Source organism: Vitis riparia, chromosome 9 (assembly GCF_004353265.1).
Source record: "Vitis riparia cultivar Riparia Gloire de Montpellier isolate 1030 chromosome 9, EGFV_Vit.rip_1.0, whole genome shotgun sequence".
NCBI classification, from domain to species: Eukaryota; Viridiplantae; Streptophyta; class Magnoliopsida; order Vitales; family Vitaceae; genus Vitis; species Vitis riparia.
Window position 1 is genome coordinate 17588052 of NC_048439.1, and position 22173 is coordinate 17610224.

Here is a 22173-nt window from a genome sequence, read left to right on the forward strand (position 1 = left end):
TGCCATTGTTGTCCCTCAATGCTAAAATCTATAATGAATCATTAACTTGACATGAATTAGGATCAATATAAAAAAAAAAAAAAAAAAACAAAAAACAAAAAAAAAGATGAACACACTCAGCTTAGTATGAATAAGATGCCACACCACTGCTAAACCCATGCTCTTTTCTTGGACGTAGCGATATCATCTCCTTGAGCTTTAAGTCATCACAAGGAGCACTGGGATCATAAACAAATGTCCGGAACAGCAATTCTGCCTTCAAGCATGTTCACAACTGATGGCATAGCTGGCCTGACTGCTGGAGAGACGTTTGTGCACAGGAGAGCTATGTTGATCATCACCATGATCTCTTCCTTGTTGAAGTCTAAGCCCAATCTGGGGTTGACTAGACCCATCAAATTCCCCTTCCCTTTTAATGAGTGCCTAGAGATCGAGCAAGAAAGAAAATACAGTAAGAGAATTTCTTGTGCTGCAATAAGACTATTTGTTTCAACATATGCTGAATGAAGCCATGGAAATGTCACAACCACATTGAATGAGTTTAATATTTGGTATGTGATGAATGGGATGTGCCCAGCTAGCCAGCTACCCAGAAAGACGCATGCTAATACAGGGGTTTGCTCAAAGTGGTCCAGGCAGTCCTTGATGACGTCTTATTACTAATACGGTAATACCACACAATTTGTATAATTGAAGTCATTCAGGAAGAGAGCATATACTACCTGCTTCTTCGTATAAGGTTGAAAAGGAAGCAATACATGTAAGTATTAGTAGTATTGGGGCAAATTTGTTTTGTCTGAACAAATTTTTGTTCAAGAGAGCCTATTTTATCCATATTAAATCATGAACTAGGAAAATGGTCCAAAGGATGCCATGAATTAGAATATAACTTCGGCCCAAGAAGGAAAATGTAGTTGCCATGATGTGGTGTCTATATATTTTTATATATACAATTCGAGAGCCATGGTTAAGGTTCATGATTTGGATCCAATTCACTTCCACTTTGGTCAAGCTGGGAAATTTATACTCTAGATGTTACTCTAGGTTCCCAACAGGTTTTACCGCTTGTAGTTTAGACAGCCATTCATCTTGAAGATGCTTCCCGACACAAATAACAAATCATGCTGTTAAAATTATGCAATCAGCCTAGATGGATAAGAATGAGCAAATTCAGAAATGACAAATACAATAAAGAATGTGGTCGAAATTACCCAATCAAGACGATAGATGCATTCCTCTTTTGGCCTATAAGTAGTGTTGCTTCTTCCACTGACAATTTCCAAGGCAACAATTCCAAAACTATAAACATCTGCTTCTTCCACTGCAAAATGCGAGTTTGATTTTACACAAATTTTCCATTTGGAATGAAGGATAAACACTGGAGATCAAAAGCAAAAACTTCTAGGATGTGGTTTCCAAAGTGATATTGAATGGGCAATCATAGACGAGAAGAAAACAAGTTGAATGCCTTGATGGTATTTTTCACAAAAGTTTAGGGAGCTCAAGTGCCTACTGCAGGAAATTCCTAGTTTTTATTCCACTGAAGGCATAAATGCATAAATGCCATGTTCAAGCATCAATCATTCCAATACTTTCTTATTTTCATAAGTACTCAGCAGATCAGGACCATCAAATCCAGAACTACATTCTACTCTCATTGCTCTCAAAACAAATTAGCTCAAACTAATTATAAAAAAAATGATATTTAATTCGATGAAGCAATTCAAAATTAACACTTGCGCATCCTTATGAAAAACAAGTTGTTTTACACAAGAAAGGGGCAGAATCTGTGTAATGCAAGATATTGTAGCATAACACAAATGAGATTGAGTGAAACAAATTTTTCATGGTAGTTCCTAGAATCATAAGTATGAAGTATGAAATGCCATGAGAGATTCATCACAAAACATACTTCAAATCAATTTGCATACTCTCTAATGAAGCATGTTATCCTCTAGTTCATTATTTTCATTAATTGACACAGAATCAGTAGAAATAGAATCAGATTTTACTTGAAACCCTAAAACAGTGCTAACCTCAAATTACTGGTTGTTTGGATCAACAGACTTGAGCATGAGGTCATTATGTCCAGACTTTGAATCCTCCTCCGGCTAGGGCTTCGAAGCCCCACTCTCCTTCTAGGTTTCATTGTTTTGCTCCTCTTGCCCACTTTGTGCTATTTCAGATACCACATTCTCACTAACCATAGTGCTAGTTTCGACAAAAATTACATTTCCTGAATAAAATTTCATTTAAAGAATAATAAATTCTATTAATCACGCAAAGTAAAAATAGATAGGTGCACTACTTGAACCTGCTAAGAGATCAAATTTTCTATTATACTCTAGATGTATACCCTGGGTTCCCAACAGGTTTTACAGCTTGTAGTTTAGACAGCCATTCATCCTTGAAGATGCTTCCCGACACAATAACAAATCATGCTGTTAAATTTATGCAATCAGCCTAGATGGATAAGAATGAGAAAATTCATAAATGACAAATACAAGAAAGAATGTTGTCGAAATTACCCAATCAAGACGATAGATGCATTCCTCTTTTGGCCTATAAGTAATGTTGCTTCTTCCACTGACAATTTCCAAGGCAACAATTCCAAAACTGTAAACATTTGCTTCTTCCACTGCAAAATGCGAGTTTGATTTTACACAAATTTTCCATTTGAAATGAAGAATAAACACTGGAGATCAAAAGCAAAAACTTCTAGGATGTGGTTTCCAAAGTGAAATCAGTTGAATGGGCAATCATAGATGAGAAGAAAAACAAGTTGAATGCCTTGATGGTATTTTTCACAAAAGTTTAGGGAGTTCAAGTGCCTATTGCAGGAAATTCCTAGTTTTATCCTAATGGACATTAACCTAACCCAATTTATCAAGTCCAGGAATCACAAAGAGAGTTGCTGCCTGAAACCATTTGGAAAATTAAAGGCATAAATGCCATTTTCAAGCATCAGTCATTCCAATACTTTCTTATTTTCATAAGTACTCAGCAGATCAGGACCATCAAATCCAGAACTACATTCTACTCTCATTGCTCTCAAAATAGATTAGCTCAAATTAATTATAAAAAAAATGATATTTAATTCAATGAAGCAATTCAAAATTAACACTTGCACATCCTTATGAATAACAAGTTGTTTTACACATGAAAGGGGCAGAATCTGTGACGGGAGCACAAATCAAGGGACCTAAAAGAGTTCCTAGTTTGTGTTGACTGAGCCACCACATAAAAGTTCATATTTGCTTAGGTTGACGATGATGGCAAGCTTTTAGATTTTGATTGCATCAGAGAACTTGGACGGAGGCAAAGATGCTACATGGTTATTCTTGAATGACCATTTGCTATTCTGCGAGCAATGACTCTCTGCCCACCCTTGGTTGCCTTGCTGCTCATTTGTTGAAAAGGAAAACATAAGTAAAATCTACACATTTCTACTTTTTAACTTTCCATTCTCTTATATGCATGAAATCTAAGATAATCAGAAACACATCACAAAAAGAGGGCCTGAAAACAGATCCTTGGTCCAAAAAGGAGGAGGACCATGCTGAACAATATCTAGCCCGTTAATGAAAGATATTGCAACATAACATGAATGAGATTGAGTGAAACAAATTTTTCATGGTAATTCCCAAAATCATAAGAAGAATGAAGTATGAAATGCCCTGAGAGATTCATCACAAAATATAATTCAAATCAATTTGCATACTCTCTAATAGTAGCATGTTATCCTCTAGTTCAATATTTTCATTAACTGACACAGAATCAGTAGAAAGAGAATCAGATTTTACTTGAAACCCTAAAGCAGGGCTGACCTCAAATGCCTGGTTGTTTGGATCAACAGACTTGAGCATGAGGTCATTATGTCTAGACTTTGAATCCTCCTCCGGCTAGGGCTTTGAAGCCCCACTCTCCTTCTAGGTTTCATTGTTTTGCTCCTCTTGCCCACTTTGTGCTATTTCAGATACCACACTCTCACTAAACATAGTGCTAGTTTCGACAAAAATTACATTTCCTGAATAAAATTTCATTTAAAGAATAATAAATTCTATTAATCACGCAAAGTAAAAAATAAGATAGGGAATTTTCTGTTATAAGCACTTGACATTAGTTGAGAGGGAATTTTCATTTTCAGAAAACCAGAAGAAAATACGACACACAATCATGAAAATTTCTCCCCCTATCAATTTCCTCTCGGTTTTCTCTACAACCAAACAAAGGGTAAGGGTTTTTGAAAATTTCCTCTTCCAGATTCTTCTTCTAATCATCAACACCGTCCATTTCTATAAATTTCAGTCAAATATACAGATAATATTAGACGCTTACATGCTGATAGAGAGAGAAAGTAGAAATTGTAAAATTTTAAAATCCATCAACACTGCTAGAAACTTCCAAGCAAATCAACAGTAACAGTGGTGACAAAATTGAATTTTTATACTAATACAAGTGCTAGGACTAGGTGGCTTCAATATCACTCTACAAAAATTCAAAATTCAAATTGAATTTTCTTTCATTTTCCTAAACCTTCACGGCAACCAAACGCGAGTCGGGGCTAAACATCTCCACACCACACCCTAAAAACTCCAAACATCAAGAACATGAGACAATCGACAATAAAAACTCTAAATATCCAAAGAGAAAAAACAGAGAATTGAAGAGAGAGTTAGAGACCTAGATAGGTTGATTGACTTGAGAGAGGTGATCAGAGGAGAGGTGAGGCAAGAGGCCAAGCAGTGTGGAGAGAGCCATCTCCGAGTGCTTAGGATGAATCCGTCGCATCAGTCCCAAAGCCGCCCCCATTTTATTCAAAAAATGGATTCGGTTAAGCTATGGAACCACCACCACACCACCATCACTACACCACCGTCGCCTCGGTACTCAGATGCAGACTATAATTAAATTTTCGAACCACCGCCACCACCACACCACCACACCACCGTCGCCTCGGTACTCAGATGCAGACTATAATTAAATTTTCGAAGACGGTGACTATATTTTCTCAATTTTCTTATTAGGTAAATAAATTTAAAATTAAGTGAGAAATAATCAGTGTTTTAAATTATTTAATGAATCTCCTAATTTTCAAGAATTAGAATTCAAAAAAATGATTAATAAAATAATTTAAAATGTTTTGTTGGTGATTGAGTACTAAATGTTTGCATGTAGTGAAAAAACTAACTTATTTATATCTTAAAAATAAACTTTAGGTATTTTAGAATTCATTTAAAATAGAATACTATTAACAGTTATTAATTTATAATAAAATAAATTAACTATACTTTTATAAGGATACTAATATCTACATTTTTTTAATATTTATAAAAATAGAATTTATGATTTTACTGTAATTATTATTCATATTTTATTAAAATTATTATTATTTGTAATTATAAGACTTTAATTAAAATTAGTTTGTATTATATAATTGAATTAAAAAATAAAAAAAAAAAATTTTTCAAAACAACTTATTTCAACAAGATTTTTATTTTCAATTTTTTTTAAAAAAATAAAGGGGATTAAAATACCTTTCGTTAAAGATTAATTGAAATCCCACTAAATTTATCATAAACAAATATTATTCATTTATTTTTATAATTTAATATTTATTTTAAAGTAGGTAAAAAAAAATTTGTGAATTTTTAAAACATTATAATTCATAGTAAAAAATTTTCAAATATTAATATTCATTTTTAATTAAAAATTATAGTTCAAATGTTTGTCTAAAAATGACCAATTTCACAAACTTTTAGTAAAATATAAAAATAGATAAAAATATTTAAATGATTTTTCAAATTAGAAAAAGATAAAAGCTAAAAGAAAAAAAAAAGCAACAAGAAAATATCTATTGAAAAAAAAAAGACCGGATGTGTTTGTAAACTACATAGAACTAATATTTTTTTAATGTTATTGTCAAATAATTTAAGTTTTTGCGGTTCATTTGTTTTGTATCATTGTTTTCATCTTTTATTAATATCATTCTTGGCAAAATGAATTTAGAATTAAGTAAAAAAACAAACACCACCTAAGATTATACCAAAACTTTTTCTTTGATTAATTCAAGACTTAGAATATGCAACTCTTAATTTTCAGCACTACAGTTTTTCAACACTTAATTTTAAGTTTTATCAAACACCACCTGTATTTAATCTGGAGAACATATTGCATTAATGATTAAATTATTAATTTCTTTGGGTGTATGTATGAGCAACATCTTAAAGTGATAGCATAATTTTTAACTTTAAGCAATCAATAATTTAATAGGTAGTAATACATATCTTTAATAATAGATACAATGATCATATAAATCTATCATTGTGGTAATTCCACCAAGTTTGAATTTAATATTCATCCTTGTGCATGAGGACATATAAATGATCATGGGAAGGGGTGGGTTTGTAATTCAAGGAATAAAAATGTAACACAAAAGGTAGATGACTACATAGTATTTAAATTACAAATAATAATTCTTGAGAAACAATATATAATGATATAGTAGGCTTGGGTAAAGCATTGATGAGTTGCTTTAATTTAATTTTCATAGAGTACTGAAATGTCATAAATCTTCATTAGTTTAATGAAGATTAATTGTAAAGTTTTTGGAAAATCTTATGGGACCTAGTTTATTCTATGGGTCCCAATTGTGCATTTGAGTTATTGATCATTTTCTACATTATGATTTAAATTATGAAATAGAAAAATAATGGTGCATAATATGGAGTTAGGCTATGACTCATTCATTAGTGAAAAAATTGTAATTTTGCCAACCTAGTTTACATAAGCAAATCCATGCCATAGGTTAGAGACACAATCTCTAGGTCGAAGCGTAGGAGCCATGATCCCTCTCTTTCTCTCTCTTGTTTGATTGTCATTTGGTAGTCTGAAAATTTAAAATTAGAATTTTCTTCTAATAATTTTTAATCAAAATTTTTTAGGGGCTATTATTAATTTTACTTACAATGGGAAAAGATATTTGTTCTTTTTCTTTTTCAGTAGCAGTTAAAAAGGTTATAACCTTTGAAAATCACAATTTATCTTAACAAGAACCCTTTTTTTTTTTTTTTTTTTATAATAAATCAATATAATAAAATTAAAAATTAGAGTATAAATTAGTAGCATACCTGAAACTAATATGAAGATATAATAACATAAAGTAATTATCATTGAATAAATTAAAAGGAAAGCCATTTCTTCTATTACAATAGTGATGGAATTCACTTCCAAAGCTTATAGTAAATCATAAAGCATATGAAGATCTACAAACAAAATTTATTGCCTTCGAGCATGATTTTTGGCATCGGTCACTCTTCTTCTGATCAGTAGCCATTTGACAATTTTGTCCACAAAATCAAAATAGGCATCACACCAAGATCTTCTTATTGCTAAAACAAAATATGGAACTAAAATACCCACCGCAAATCCCAAACCAATGCTCAAGTAAAACCACTGATCAACATAGCTACCATCAATTTTGTCCTCAAGAGCACTTTGTCTGTTATCTAGATCTTCATCTTGACATTTTGTGACTAGTGGAGTTCCACAAAGATTCGGGTTTCCAGCAAAGGCCAACTCTGTGAAAGTTGTCATTTGCCCTGTAAAGGGGATCTTACCAGAGAAATTATTATCTGATAGATTCAAATAACTCAAGAATGTCAACGAGGGCATGCTTGAAGGAATGGTGCCAGAAAGCTTATTGCTTGATAGATCAAGAGAGGACAATTGACACAACATTGAAATGCTTCCAGGAATTTGACCAATGATGTGATTCATGGACAAGTTTAGAAACACCAAACCAAATAATTTTGTTATTCCCTCGGGAAACTCTCCACTTAAATTATTGTCGGATAGATCGATGCTAACAACAAGAGAAAGAGTCCTGGTGTATTCAAGACTTTGGCCTTTTGTAATCACAATCAATCTTTCATCATACCGAGAGACAGTCCCATTGTGATGCAAAGAATACATATCCATGTTATGCTCCTGAGCCATGGCTTTAAGCTCCACCAAAGTGACTGGAATTTTACCAGTCAAATTGTTCTGTGCAAGGTCTAAGACATGTAGGGAGCTTAAATTTGAAAGTCGGTCGGGAAGTCTTCCAAAAAATGCATTCAACCTCAAGTTGAGTATTACAAGATTTATGAAAGCAGTTCCAATCCATGATGGAACCTTACCCGATAATTCGTTATAACTGAGATCAAGGAGTTCCAAACTTGATAAATTTTGGAAAGATGAGGGAAGCTCTCCTGAAAGCTTGTTGTCGTTCAAGTGTAGTGATTGGAGTAATTGTAACCGACCTAATGACTTTGGTATCATCCCAGACAAATTGTTATTTCCAAGGTCTAAAACAATTAGGCGAGAGCAATTATTTATGGTAGAAGGAATGCTTCCAATCAAATTATTCCTTGAAAAATCAATGACTTCAAGAGAGGTGATGTGTCCTATGGAATCTGGGATGGTCCCTGTTATTTGATTACTCGAAAGAGAAAGGAAAAACAAATTGGGCGTGGATTCACTTATGTTTGATGGGATGGGCCCTGTTATTTGATTATGAGAAAGAAGAAGGTATCTCAAGTCTAACAGGGATTCACCTCTGCTAAGTGGGATAGGGCCAGAAAATTTATTATGGGAGAGATCTAGAAATTCCACCCCTTTGATTGAAAAAAGAATAGGTCCTTCAAAGAGGTTGGAACTGAAATCGATCTGTGCGAGAAAAGGAGAAGAAAAATTCAATGAATTTGGTAACTGACCTTGTAATTGATTGTGAGAAAGACTTAAGTACTGCAGATTAAAAGAAATATTCCAAAACCAATTTGGAATACGACTTGAAATGCTAGCATTTGAGAAATCAAGATTCTTGAGGTTCTTCTGAGATTGAAGCCAAACCGGAAATGAAGGACCCAAGTGGCATGAACCCATATAAAGAATTTTCACCTGGAAAGGGGGAACCCAATTGGGACTAACATTCAAACGAAAAGAATTGGAGTCCATGTGTAGATACTCCAACTTACTTAGCTTCCAAAAATGTTGTTCAGAGACACTTCCACTCAATTGATTGGAACCAACATCCAATACTTGCAATTCTGAAAGCTGTCCAATACTATCTGGGAGACTTCCACTCAAATCATTGTAAGAAACATCCAATTGTTGCAATCGAGAAAGTTGCCCAATACTATCTGGGAGACTTCCACTCAATTGATTGGAACCAACATCCAATACTTGCAATTTTGAAAGCTGTCCAATACTATCTAGGAGACTTCCATTCAGCTCATTCATTCTAAGAGACAGGGACTCCAAGTGTCGCAATGTCCATAAAGAAGCAGGGATGGGACCTTCAAGTCTGTTGTTGGATAAACCGAGTCCCCTAAGATTTTTAAGCTCACCCAACCAATTTGGCAATTTTCCCATCAATTGATTGCCATTCAAGTATAACTCCGTCAAATTAAGTAAAGGACTTTTAGAACTGCAGGTTTCAATTCCCTTGATAATCTCAGGTAAACTTCCATTCAAGCAATTCACACCCAAATTCAGATATTTTAAGTTGCAAAAGTTTCCAAAGGAGCTTGGAATTGGACCTGTAATGAGCAAGATTAAAAAATATGTATTAATTAAAATTATGTAATAAACAAATAATAAAAATAGTAAATAACAAAATAAATTAATTCATGAACAATTAATTTAAAGAAAAAGTAAGAAAAATTATTATTATTCATAAATTGGTACTTTTTTTTTATCTTTTCTGATAACCATAAAATAAAATAATTTATTTCAATGTTATAAGAATAGTAGGATTAATCATTGATATTAATTGTTCCTTTAAAAATAAACTAAATTTTTTTGAACTAAGTGATAGTTCAATGAGAGAAGATAGAAAATCAAAATATAAACCAAAGGATTAAGAAATCAAGTTATCAAAAGATAAATTTTTATTTTAGCGATGAAAATAAAGTTAGAGAAAACTAGGAATTCAACCTAGTTTAATATCTTGAAACAACAACACTACAAGAAACTAGCAAAATTAAATAAAAAGCGAGAAACTTGTAATAAACTAAAATTAGTAAAATGACGAAGCAACATGGTTTATAGTCTAACTAAAATATACAAAGGATGTGCAATGAAATGAAATATCTAAATTAATTGAGGAGTGAGGATGTCCTTAAATCAAATTATCACTCAAATCTAAATATTTTAGAGACTTTAATTTTATCAATAAAGTTCTAATCTCATTAATTAAGTTTAAAAGAGACAATATATCAAAGTAAAAACTCATATGGCAACAATTGCTTCCCCTTTAGAATAGAGGTCAATATTAACTTCTTGATTTGGATTTTAGTCAATTCTCTAAGGTTGTGTTTGGAACTTCTAATGTTTTATTTCTAAAGATAGAAATTCATAGAAACTCTAATATAAATAGTAAAACTTTGCCATAAAAAAGTAATGATACTTAAAAATTGTTTTAAAAAACATGAATAATAGAAAAATTTTACTATCTTAATTTTTTTAAATTTCAATAACAGTATTTAAGAACATGAAATGTCATATTATATTCACTTAATGTTCAATTTTATGGTTTCAATTACTTGTCTCAACCATGAAATGTCATATCTCAATATATAAATTACAATAATTTGGCATAATAGATGAATTATGGAGAGAAAATAGAAATTGAAAATGTGCAAGAGATGATTGAAAGTTATTTGATGATAAAGATTCTTAACAAACGTAAATTGTCAAGATAGGAATATAAATTCTTTTTGGAGATATAAAGAAAGTAAATTTTTGGATTTCAATCTAACGTGGTTTTTTATTTATTAATTACAAGATTTTCTAAAATAAATGAATAGTAAATTATAATTACTTAAATTTTATAGGAACAAGAAATGCCTTAAGATAAATATGACAATCTAGAATAAAATTTTGATAGAATAGTTTAAAACAAAGTATGCCATGAGAATAGAAATTGAAAACTATTTAATAACTAAAACTAGTAAACTAGTAAAATATTATTAAAAAAAAAAGTGACACTAACAAAGTACGTAATATATCAATTCAACCGTAATATAAATATTCAACTTAGTGCATACTCAAATTATTATTCCCAAGAACAAAATAAATTGAAAAAATGAGAGCATGTCAAAATCTTACTATAGAAATGAAAGCATTCAAAAAATAATTAATATAATAATGTATGAAAAATGATACTACTATTATTATTTAAAATAATAAATAATAAATCATTGATCAACTAATTTAAAATAAAACAAGGAGGTTGAGTATTAAAAAAATCATATTCCTTTAAGTACAATTCTTTTATTAGTTACATAGACATGCACCTTTTATAATCACTTACCCTTACACAAAAAATTTGTTAAATAATATAGATACTTCATAAGCATAAAGTGTCAAACTATATACTTTTTCTTAGATAAAGAAAACAAAACTAAATTTCCTTCTAAGAAATTTAAAATTCAAAATAATGTTTTATTAGTAGGTATAAATATATTTCCACTATGAGAACAAAATATAGTGATTATTTGATAATGTATACTAATACATATTCAAGAAGAGCTTATATACACAATCATCAATTATATATATTTAATTGCACATTTATATACAAACAAAGAAATATCAATTTTTCTATTAAGAGAACTTACCATGTAATTTATTTCCACCCAAATTGAGAAATTCTATCTTTTTCCAACTCTTCCTCAACAATTGAGAGATATTGCCTCGGAGATTGCCATTCCCACATAGATCTATGTATTGCAAATTGGGTAGCTCACTAAGACCAAGTGGAATCCTCCCATGTAATTGATTGTTGCTTATATCAATGGATCCAAGGCTGCTAACATTTAGAAGCCATTCTGGAAACATGGAAATGAATTGGTTGGAGTTGATGCTTATAACAAGAAGTGAAGTAAAATTAACAAAGCTTGGAGATGGAATTGAGCCAGAGAGGCCACAACCATCTAGATGCAGCTCTGTTAAAATTGGAAGTTTGTTTAGCACCTCGACCCATTCACTTCCTACTAATGAGAGGTTAACATAATCCATACCAAGATACTTCAAGGAAACAAGACTAGCCATCCATTCAATATTCCCAATAGATAAATCTTCAGAAGAAAGATCGAGATATTGCAAATTAGAAAGATTTCCAAAATTTGAAGGAATTATACCACTAAACTCAGCACCTGATAAGTTTAGATATAGTAAATTCTTCAAAGACCCGAATAATTGAGGAATTGGCATGCCTTTGAATGAGTTGAAACTCAAATCTAGATATTTCAAAGACTTGAGTTTTGTCAATGAAGGTCTAATTTCTCCACTCAAGTTCATAGAGCTCCAATTCTCATATACATTCTCACGAGGATAAGGGTTATGAAGATCAATGGAAATGACAATTCCTGTGTCTTTTTCACAAGTAATTCCTTGCCAATAGCAATAATTGCTTCCTTTCCATGATGAAAGTCGATTGTTGGGATCTTTGAGACCACGTTTGAAGTCAATAAGAGCCTCTTGTTCAGATTGAATGTTGTTGCTGATATGGGTATAACCATTACATGCAAGTTCCGTTGTTATGAAATAGAGAACGGCTAAAACGAAACCAAGAATTGAAATTCTCTCCATGTAAATATTCTAAGTTGAGCACCTGTAAAAATTGAATTCCAATATGTAGTCAATATTTTCTTGAATTGAATTAAAATTTTATTTTTGACATCAAAATGAAAAACTGATAAAATTTAAAAGACAATTGCTTCAACACGACGAACTTATTTTAACCAACACATTTAAGAAATGTTACCAGTCTAATATAATTTTCAAAGATCTACTCATAGCATATGTAAATATATACTAAGAAAAACAATTGTAATCATTTCATAGATATTCAACCTTACTTTGATTGGCGAGAACTGAAATCACCTACAAGAGAGTTAGAAGGATTAAATAGAAAAGCACATTAAAAGTAGTTTATCAACATTAGTCGAGTTCAACCTTACCTGAAACTTCTTTCGTGTTTTCCTTTTTTTTTCAATTCAACAAAAATATATAGAAGATGGTTTAAAGTGATGACAATGATAGCCTCACTTTCTTGTTTTCCTTGTTTTTTCAATCATATTAAATTCTAATTGAGTGGAAAATGACTCAGAGTTCTTACCTCCACCACAAAAACCAAGTGTCTTGATTGAAGACCTTCGCTTGAAAATAAAAAAGATATGGATGGAAAGACCATGAGTTGGCACTAAGTCATCTATGAGTAAAAAAAAAAACGTACAATTGTTTAAATTTTGAAATATCTTAATTGGGAAAAAACACTAATTTTATGTCATAATACAAAATTAAAGGAAATAATCAACTAGTCAAGAAATGAATTGATTAATTGTTACCTTTACCAAAATGTCTTATTACATATTATAGCTTTTCTTTAAATAAAATTAAAGATTTATTATCCATAATTGTAAATTATGAAAACATTGAAAAGATATTTTAAATCCAAATATGTCAAAATAACATCATTAATATAATTGCTTTCGATTCATTTTCTTACACACACATAATAGATTAAACATTATATTTGTCTTGCAATTTAAATAATCACTTTTGATTTCAAAGGAAAATGATATTAGAAAATAATATGATCCAACCCAAAAACTTAATTTCTTTAAGTTCCAACTAATGAGAAACATACACATGCAATAACCTTATTATAATATATTAGTTTCTTCCAATTTTTTTTATTTATTTTTTATCATACAAATATCTAATGACCTAATTTGCCTAAAATTAATCATGACAATGACTAACCATCTAAAATCAAATCATAATTTCCATTTTTTTCTTGATCATATTCCAAAATAAAGAATATTTATTTTGAATGAAGTGTAGACTACGTTGTAAAGTTTGTCAAGTCAAATAGTCATATGGATAACAAATAACTATTTTAAAATCATATTAAAATAGTTTGTATTTTTATATGACCCATCAATTTTGTATGAAGTGTAGACTACGTTGTTTGACTATGACCGATGATAATGAAATTTTATTCTCTATGTAGTATTGATCACGTTACCAAATCAATAAGTTAAATTGTGCTCAAGTAAAATATCCTTTAAAATAAGAAAAAAAAATCAAAAAATCAAAAATCAAAAGACCTTAACTTGTTCAAAATTATGGGTTTTGAAAGTTGGAAGTAAAAATGGAGAAGGGAAAACCAAGAAAAAAAGCCCATATATTGGGCCTAGAAATTAGGCTCTTGCAGAAAGGAAAAAAAGGTTTATAAAAAGGAAAATTAAATAAAATAAAAATTCAACTAGGCCAAAAGTTGCCTAGAAAATGGGCGGAATAGGAGCCAAATAATAATAATAATAATAATAACCATACATCCGTATTGAAGGTGATATCTTTTGAAACATTCAAGTCCACATAAAATAGTAATAGATAAGATGATAATAGCCTTACAACCATATTGAAATCATGGACAATGATTAACTATCTAAAACCAAATCATAATAATCCATTTTTTTCTTGATCATAATCCACAATAAAAAATATTTATTTTGAATGAAGTGTAGACCACGTTGTAAAGTTTGTCAAGTCAAATGTCACATCGATAATAAATAACCATTTTAAAATCATATTAGAATAGTTTGTATTTTTTATGACCCATCAATTTTGTATGTAGTGTAGACTACTTTGTTTGATTATGACCAATAATAATGAAATTTTATTCTCTATCTAGTATTGATCACGTTATCAAGTCAAAAAGATAAATCGTGCTCAAGTAAACATCCTTTTAAATTAAAAAAATTAAAAATCAAAAGACCTTGACTCGTTCAAAATTATGGGTTTTGAAGGTTGGAAGTTAAAATGGAGATGGAAAAACCAAGAAAAAAGGCCCATATAGTTGGCCCATAAATTAGGCCCTTGCAAAGAGAAAAAAAAAGTTTCAGAAAAAAGAGAATTAAATAAAATAAAAATTGAAATGGCCCAAAAGTTGCCTAGAAAATGGGTTGAAATAGGGGCCAGAAAAGTGTCCCCGTAAGAGAAAAAAAGCTTCATAAAAATTATAGGGAGACCCAAAATTGGCCCAGGGATCTGACCCATAAGAGGGCCAAAAAGGCTGGCTAGGAGGGGATAAAAAAGGGCAAATTGGCCCAGCCCATTTTTATTGGGGTGGGTATGGTGGGGGTGGGCTTCGCTTGAGTGTGGGTGAGGGGAGGAAAAGAGGAGTGTTGCCTTATGACACTTTTAAGCCCATAATGTTGTCTTTAAGATTAACAACTTCTTATATTAATGTATAAAAATAAACATAATTTATATAATAGTTTGTTTTTTACGGTCAATATTTTAGATAAAATTAAAAGAAAAGTAATGAAATAATAAGTTGTGATTATGATTTCTGCACTGCTTTGCATGGTGCTTTAGCTCTACTATAAAAATACATAATTTATATTTTTTGTTATTTATGAAATTTATCATGACATGGTTTATTGAAATATTTATTATCCATTTATTTATTTATTTATTTCTTATAATTTAATTTTTTTTTTAAGTTAAAAAAATATTTGTGTGAAGTTCTAAAATATTATAATCCATAGCTAAAACATTAGAAAATCAAAATTAAATAAAATAAAAATTCAAAGGCTTTAAAGTTGCCAGAAAATGGGCCGATATAGGGGCCAGAAAATGGTCCATTTAAGGAGGCAAAAAAGGCGTCAGAAAAATTATATATGTAAAAAAAGAGAGACCCAAAATTAGCCCAGAAATTAGGCCCAAAGATGGGACCCATAAGAAAGCCCAAAAGGCTGGCTGGTGGGGAATAAAAAATAAATAAATAAATAAAAAGGGCCAAATTGGCCCAGCCTAGGAAAAGAGTTGAATTATTTTTAATTTATTTTTATATTTTATTAAAAACTATTTATTTTTAATTTAGTTATAATAATAAATTTATTTTTTCTTTGTAATAAGTATTGAATTAAATTTAATTTATATTAGATAAATTAAATTTTACAAAATCAAAATAAAAAATTATTTTTAAAAAACAACTTTTATAAATCAGTTTTTTGTTTTTTATTATTTGAAAAGTGTTTTTAAAAATAGTTTACACAAAGGGAATCAAAATATCCTTTTTTAGTGATGAATTGAATTCCACTTATAAGTGGAAATTCATTTATTTGTTGTAACCATTTTTTATTTCATTCTCATGTTAAACATAATAATGAATGTCATTAAATCAAACATGATAATGATAAATATATTTTAATAAATCTATAAATTTAAAAACTTAACAAATAAATACAATTTTATAGATTTATTAAAATGTTAAGATCTATTTTTATTATTTTTACTAAAATATTACCATTTTCTTAACAAAAAATACATAATTTTATATTTTTATTATATATGAAAAGTTATCATTACATTATTTATAGAAGCAATTATTATCTATTTATTTTGTATTTTTTTTCTTATAACGTAGTATTTGTTTTAAAGTAATTAAAAATTTAATGATTAGGCTATTAATTTTATCCTACAAAAAATAAATAAGGCAGATTATGAAAAAACAATGTCAATTACTTTTTGCCCCTTAACAAAATATTTTATTGCATCAAACATTTATATATATGGATTAAAGTAATCAAAATTCATTTCCATGTTAAAAAGATACATTTGTTTTCAAACTTTGGGAGACCTTAGCTTAGTTCATTCAGCATACCAAAATAGTATAAAAAGAAAGGTCTCTAATGATTAGGCAATTAATTTTATCCTACAAAAAATAAATAAGGAGGATTATGAAAAAACAATGCCAATTACTTTTTGTCCCTTAAGAAAATATTTTATTGCATCAAAACTATTTTGTTTGATACTTAAAAACAATGAACCACTTCACATCAAGCATAATTTGTGAGTATACTCTTCTTTGATTGAACCTTCTTAATGTCCATAGATATTTGGTGACTGTTAAAACAGTTTTATATAATATATATAGTTATAATTACACCGCTTAAAATTAAAAGGCCTTCTAAATACTCTTTTAGCTCCGAGGTTGTTCTTTGTAAGGTTGATAATATGATATATATATTTAAAAAAAACCCTTTGAGAAAGTGATTTTTTGAATTTAAGTTCTTTAATATATTAAATAAAAATTTTCTTGCCTAAATATTAAAATAAATAAGTTGCATATGTTTTAAATAAAATATTAGATGAAATTTAAAGAAACTTTGATAGACCTTATTTGACTCATAGTTAAAAAAAAAAAAAAAAAGTATATGCTTAATTAGAAGAACAAAAATTTTGCTTATATACTAACTTAGTAATTTTCTTGCAAAATAAATGGTGGAAAATAGAGAAAAGAATATTATTACTTTTGCTATTTAGAAAAGTCTCAATCCCATATGACTGTTTTTCTTGCAAATAGATAAAAGGGTGGAAAGGGGTCCTAGAAAAAAACACTATTAAGGTATAAGAATATATTCTGCCTGGATCTTATTTTGCCAAGCTTTCTATAATTGTTTTTACATAATATTAAATGAAGAATAGCTAAATTAAAATATAAAAAAATAGAAAATCTTCTCAACTCATACTCAAAACTTAAAAATTTCAAAACTTTTATTTTAGTCATGAGATGCTAAAATCTAATAAATAGAAGCTATCAAGGAATTTCAATAAGAATCTATTTATGCATAATAGTTCAAAGAAAGATGACAAAATTTCTTTTACTTCACTTCAGTAAATAAGTCATGGAAATTTATTAGCCACTTAGAAAATGATAAAAACATTTACCAATTTTTTCCACAAATGATGTAGGATTTGATCAAACCACTCAACACCTTAAGGATCGGTCTTACAAAATTAGAGATTTATTATACACAATCATAGATAAGCTTTCAAAGAAAAGGTTAAAAGGATTTAAGGCAATTTAGCTTCAATTATTGGGGTTATTTGGTTGAATCTCATTTTCTACATATTCTTATTTCCCACACATAAAAAATTAAAAATTAAAATAGACATAAGAAACCTTGTTTTTTGTTTTTTTTTTTTTCACATTTAAAAAACTAGTTTATTTTTCTACAAAGTTTAAAATGTCTTATCAAAAAATTAAAAAGGACAATAAATTTCTATATAAATCAAAAATTTATATAACATTAATTTATGTCTCCCTCATTGTGAATGACCCGTGGAAAAAGTTATAATCGAATGTAACCATTTTTAGGTCCAAAACATATAACATCATAAAGCAACTAAGTTAACGACCATCTCATCATTCATAATATGAAAAAACTTTATAACCATATTGAAGTAGTGATATCTTTTCAAAGATTCAAATATTCAAATTTATGGAAAATGTTGCCTACTTAAGTAATAATAGTAGATAAGTTTAATGTTCTCAAATTATTATAAACGAGAGAAGACTAACTTGACTAATCATATTATAAAATTATAGATTTATTACATATGATTGTAAAAAAAATATTAAAAATTGAAGGACACTTAATTCAATTACTACATCTAATCTTGAATAGTTCATCAAAGCAAACATCAAATAAAGAAAGTTAAAATCGACATATGCCAAAGTAGCATCATTAAGGTTATTTAATTGCATCCAATTTGTTCTTTTATACATGCATATAGATTATATTATATATATGTTTGGCAACTTAAGAAATCAATTTTAACTTCAAAGGAAAATAGTATTAGAAAATAATTTGATCCAAACCACAAACTTAATTTTTGATGTCCAAGTTATCAGAAACATACATATAATCATATTACCTTATGTCATAAAAGATTAGTTTCTTCCAAATTATTATTATTATACAAATTTTAAATCACGTAACCATGGAGAATAAATAATCGTTTAAAACTAAAATCAAATGGTCCATATATATTTTTCTTGACCACGAACCACAATAAAGAATATTTATTTTGTATGAAGTGTAGACCACTTTGTAAAGTTTTGTCACGTCACAAAGTCATATTAATAATAAGCCCATTATAAAGAATACTTATTTTATGTAAAGTGTAGACCATGTTGTTAAATTTTGTCGAGTCAAAAAGTCTCATGATGTTTAAGTAAAATATCTAGGTATGAATTTATATGAAATCTAAAAGACCTTAAAATTGAAATCATATTAGTCTTTATTTTGTTTGATCATGACTAATACTGAACTTTATCCTCTACATAGTATTAACTATGTTAACAAGTCAAAAAGCTAAACCATGTTTAAGTAAAACATTCCCCAAAATTTAAAACAAAAATAAAAAAGAAAAAGAAAAAGAAAAGAAAAGAAAAGGACCAAGACTTGGTCCTTTAATTTTGTCATTAAGATAATTTTTGTTATTATAATATAGGATAAAAAGAACTGTCTACTAGTCATCAAAACAATAATAAAGGAAAAATGCACTAATTTAAATTAAAAGAAAATTGTTAAATAACACCATAATAAAGGAAAAATAGATTTTAGTCTACACAACCACTTTGTTCATATAGAAATAAAAGAAAAATAGAAAAATATTATTATAATAAAGAGAAAATACTTGTATGAACTGGTTTATTTATATGAAGTATAGACTATGTTATAATATTTTGTCTACTCACAAAGTTATACCTTGATTGGAGTCTTCTTTTCTCATTAAAATTGTGGCCAAATTTTATTTTCATTATGTCTAGACTTTGAATCCTCCTCCGGCTAGGGCTGTGAAGCCCCACTCTCCTTCTAGGTTTCATTGTTTTGCTCCTCTTGCCCACTTTGTGCTATTTTAGATACCACACTCTCACTAACCATAGTGCTAGTTTCGACAAAAATTATATTTCCTGAATAAAATTTCATTTAAAGAATATTAAATTCTATTAATCACGCAAATTAAAAATAAGACTAACTAAACATTAGTTGCTGAAAAATATAAGATAGGTGCACTACTTGAACTATTGACTGTGAACCTACTAAGACATCAAATTTTCTACCTTTCTTTCCAGAAATTCTAACATGATTCTGCACAACTCAACTAGAATAACATTAAACACTAGCCAATGAATTTTCTAGTTTTATAGTATAACATTAAAATCTATGCCATTGAATTTTTTACTTTTACATGGCCTGCATATATATCCAGATTAATACAATGTAAGTTGCAACACAATAGCATAACAACTAATTCAATGCATTCATTTACAAAATGCCTGTAACAAAGAATTAAGCACATAATTAAACTACCATAATACCTACACCTAACAGAAAACACTCATCAGCCAAATTATGTGAAATGAAATGAAATTCTGAAACCCTAGTACCCTATTTGGATACCAAATCGTTCATCATTAATTCCTCCCACGGAATTAAACCTTTTGTAAGCACTTGACATTAGTTGAGAGGGAAATTTCATTTTCCGAAAACTAGAAGAAAATACGACACACAATCATGAAAATTTCTCCCCCTATCAATTTCCTCTCGGTTTTCTCCGCAACCAAACGAAGGGTAAGGGTTTTTGAAAAAACTAAAAAAAATGGAACAAATTGCATATGCGAGTATAGATAGGGAACCTTAAAATCGAAGCTTTTCCTCTTCCAGATTCTTCTTCTAATCATCAACACCGTCCATTTCTATAAATTTCAGTCAAATATACAGATAATATTAGACGCTTACATGCTGATAGAGAGAGAAAGTAGAAATTGTAAAATTTTAAAATCCATCAACACTGCTAGAAACTTCCAAGCAAATCAACAGTAACAGTGGTGACAAAATTGAATTTTTATACTAATACAAGTGCTAGGACTAGGCGGCTTCAATATCACTCTACAAAAATTCAAAATTCAAATTGAATTTTCTTTCATTTTCCTAAACCTTCACGGCAACCAAACGCGAGTTGGGGCTAAATATCTCCACACCACACCCTAAAAACTCCAAACATCAAGAATATGAGACAATCGACAATGAAAACTCTAAATATCCAAAGAGAAAAAACAGAGAATTGAAGAGAGAGTTAGAGACCTAGATAGATTGATTGACTTGAGAGAGGTGATCAGAGGAGAGGTGAGGCAAGAGGCCAAGGAGTGCGGAGAGAGCCATCTCCGAGTGCTTAGGATGAATCCGTCGCATCAGTCCCAAAGCCGCCCCCATTTTATTCAAAAAATGGATTCGGTTAAGCTCTGGAACCCCCACCACCACCACCACCACCACCACCATCACTACACCACCGTCGCCTCGGTACTCAGATGCAGACTCTAATTAAATTTTCGAAGATGATGACTCTATGATTGAGTACTAAATGTTTGCATGTAGTAAAAAAACTAACTTATTTATTTAAAATAGAATAGTATTAACGGTTATTAATTTATAATAAAATAAATCAACTATACTTTTATAAGGATATACACTAATATCTGTATTTTTATAATATTTATAAAAATAGAATTTATGATTTTACTATAATATTATTATTCATATTTTATTAAAATTATTTTATTTTTTAATTTATTTATAATTATAAAATTATTTTTATTTGTAATAAGACTTTAATTAAAATTAGTTTGTATTATATAATTGAATTAAAAAATAAAAAATAAAAATTATTTGACAAAACAACTTATTTCAACAAGTTTTTTATTTTTGAATTTTTTTTAAATATAGAGAATTAAAATACCTTTTGTTAAAGATTAATTGAAATCCCACTAAATTTATCATAAACAAATATTATTAATTAATTTATTTTGTATTTATTTGTTATAATTTAATATTTATTTTAAAGTAGATAAAAAAATTTGTGATTTTTTAAAACATTATAATTCATAGTTAAAAATTTTCAAATATTAATATTCATTTTTAATTAAAAATTATAGTTCAAATGTTTGTGTAAAAATTAACAATTTCACAAAATTTTAGTAAAATATAAAAAATAGATAAAAATATTTAAATGATTTTTCAATAGCATGACATTGTCAAATAATTTAAGTTTTTGCAGTTCATTTGTTTTGTATCATTGTTTTTATCTTTTATCTAATATTATTATTGGCAAAATGAATTTATATTAAAAGAACTAGTTGATGAGAATTTACAACATTTATAATTTATATTACCAAATTTCAATATTAATATCTAAATTTTATAAATTTTACTAAAATAAAAATTTAATAATATATATGAAATTATTTATTAAAACAATTACTAT

At 29.0% G+C, this 22173-nt stretch overlaps 2 protein-coding genes across 9 annotated transcripts; both read right to left on the reverse strand.

Annotated features, from left to right (window-relative positions):
• Positions 1-115: 115 nt before the first annotated feature.
• LOC117922299 (probable LRR receptor-like serine/threonine-protein kinase At1g07650) lies at positions 116-21181 on the reverse strand. Of its 7 annotated transcripts, none has more exons than XM_034840402.1 (7): positions 20997-21181; positions 20549-20608; positions 19673-19822; positions 3828-3877; positions 1212-1321; positions 244-423; positions 116-212 (listed from the first exon to the last, which is right to left on the reverse strand). In XM_034840402.1, exons 4-7 carry the CDS (start codon positions 3864-3866, stop codon positions 122-124), a joined length of 420 nt encoding a protein of 139 aa, XP_034696293.1. In that variant the 5' UTR covers positions 3867-3877; positions 19673-19822; positions 20549-20608; positions 20997-21181; the 3' UTR covers positions 116-121. The 7 variants fall into 7 exon arrangements, with proteins under 7 accessions (XP_034696293.1, XP_034696288.1, XP_034696292.1 ...); XM_034840397.1 differs by having other exon boundaries at positions 20549-20899; XM_034840401.1 differs by lacking the exon at positions 20997-21181 and adding an exon at positions 20850-20990.
• On the reverse strand, positions 7199-12637 carry LOC117922293 (receptor-like protein EIX1). 2 transcript variants are annotated; one of them, XM_034840374.1, is made up of 3 exons: positions 11664-12637; positions 9264-9581; positions 7199-9191 (listed from the first exon to the last, which is right to left on the reverse strand). In XM_034840374.1, the coding sequence occupies exons 1-3, from the start codon at positions 12634-12636 to the stop codon at positions 7279-7281; spliced, it is 3204 nt and encodes a 1067-aa protein (XP_034696265.1). In that variant the 5' UTR covers position 12637; the 3' UTR covers positions 7199-7278. The 2 variants fall into 2 exon arrangements, with proteins under 2 accessions (XP_034696265.1, XP_034696264.1); XM_034840373.1 differs by having other exon boundaries at positions 7199-9581.
• Positions 21182-22173: the final 992 nt, after the last annotated feature.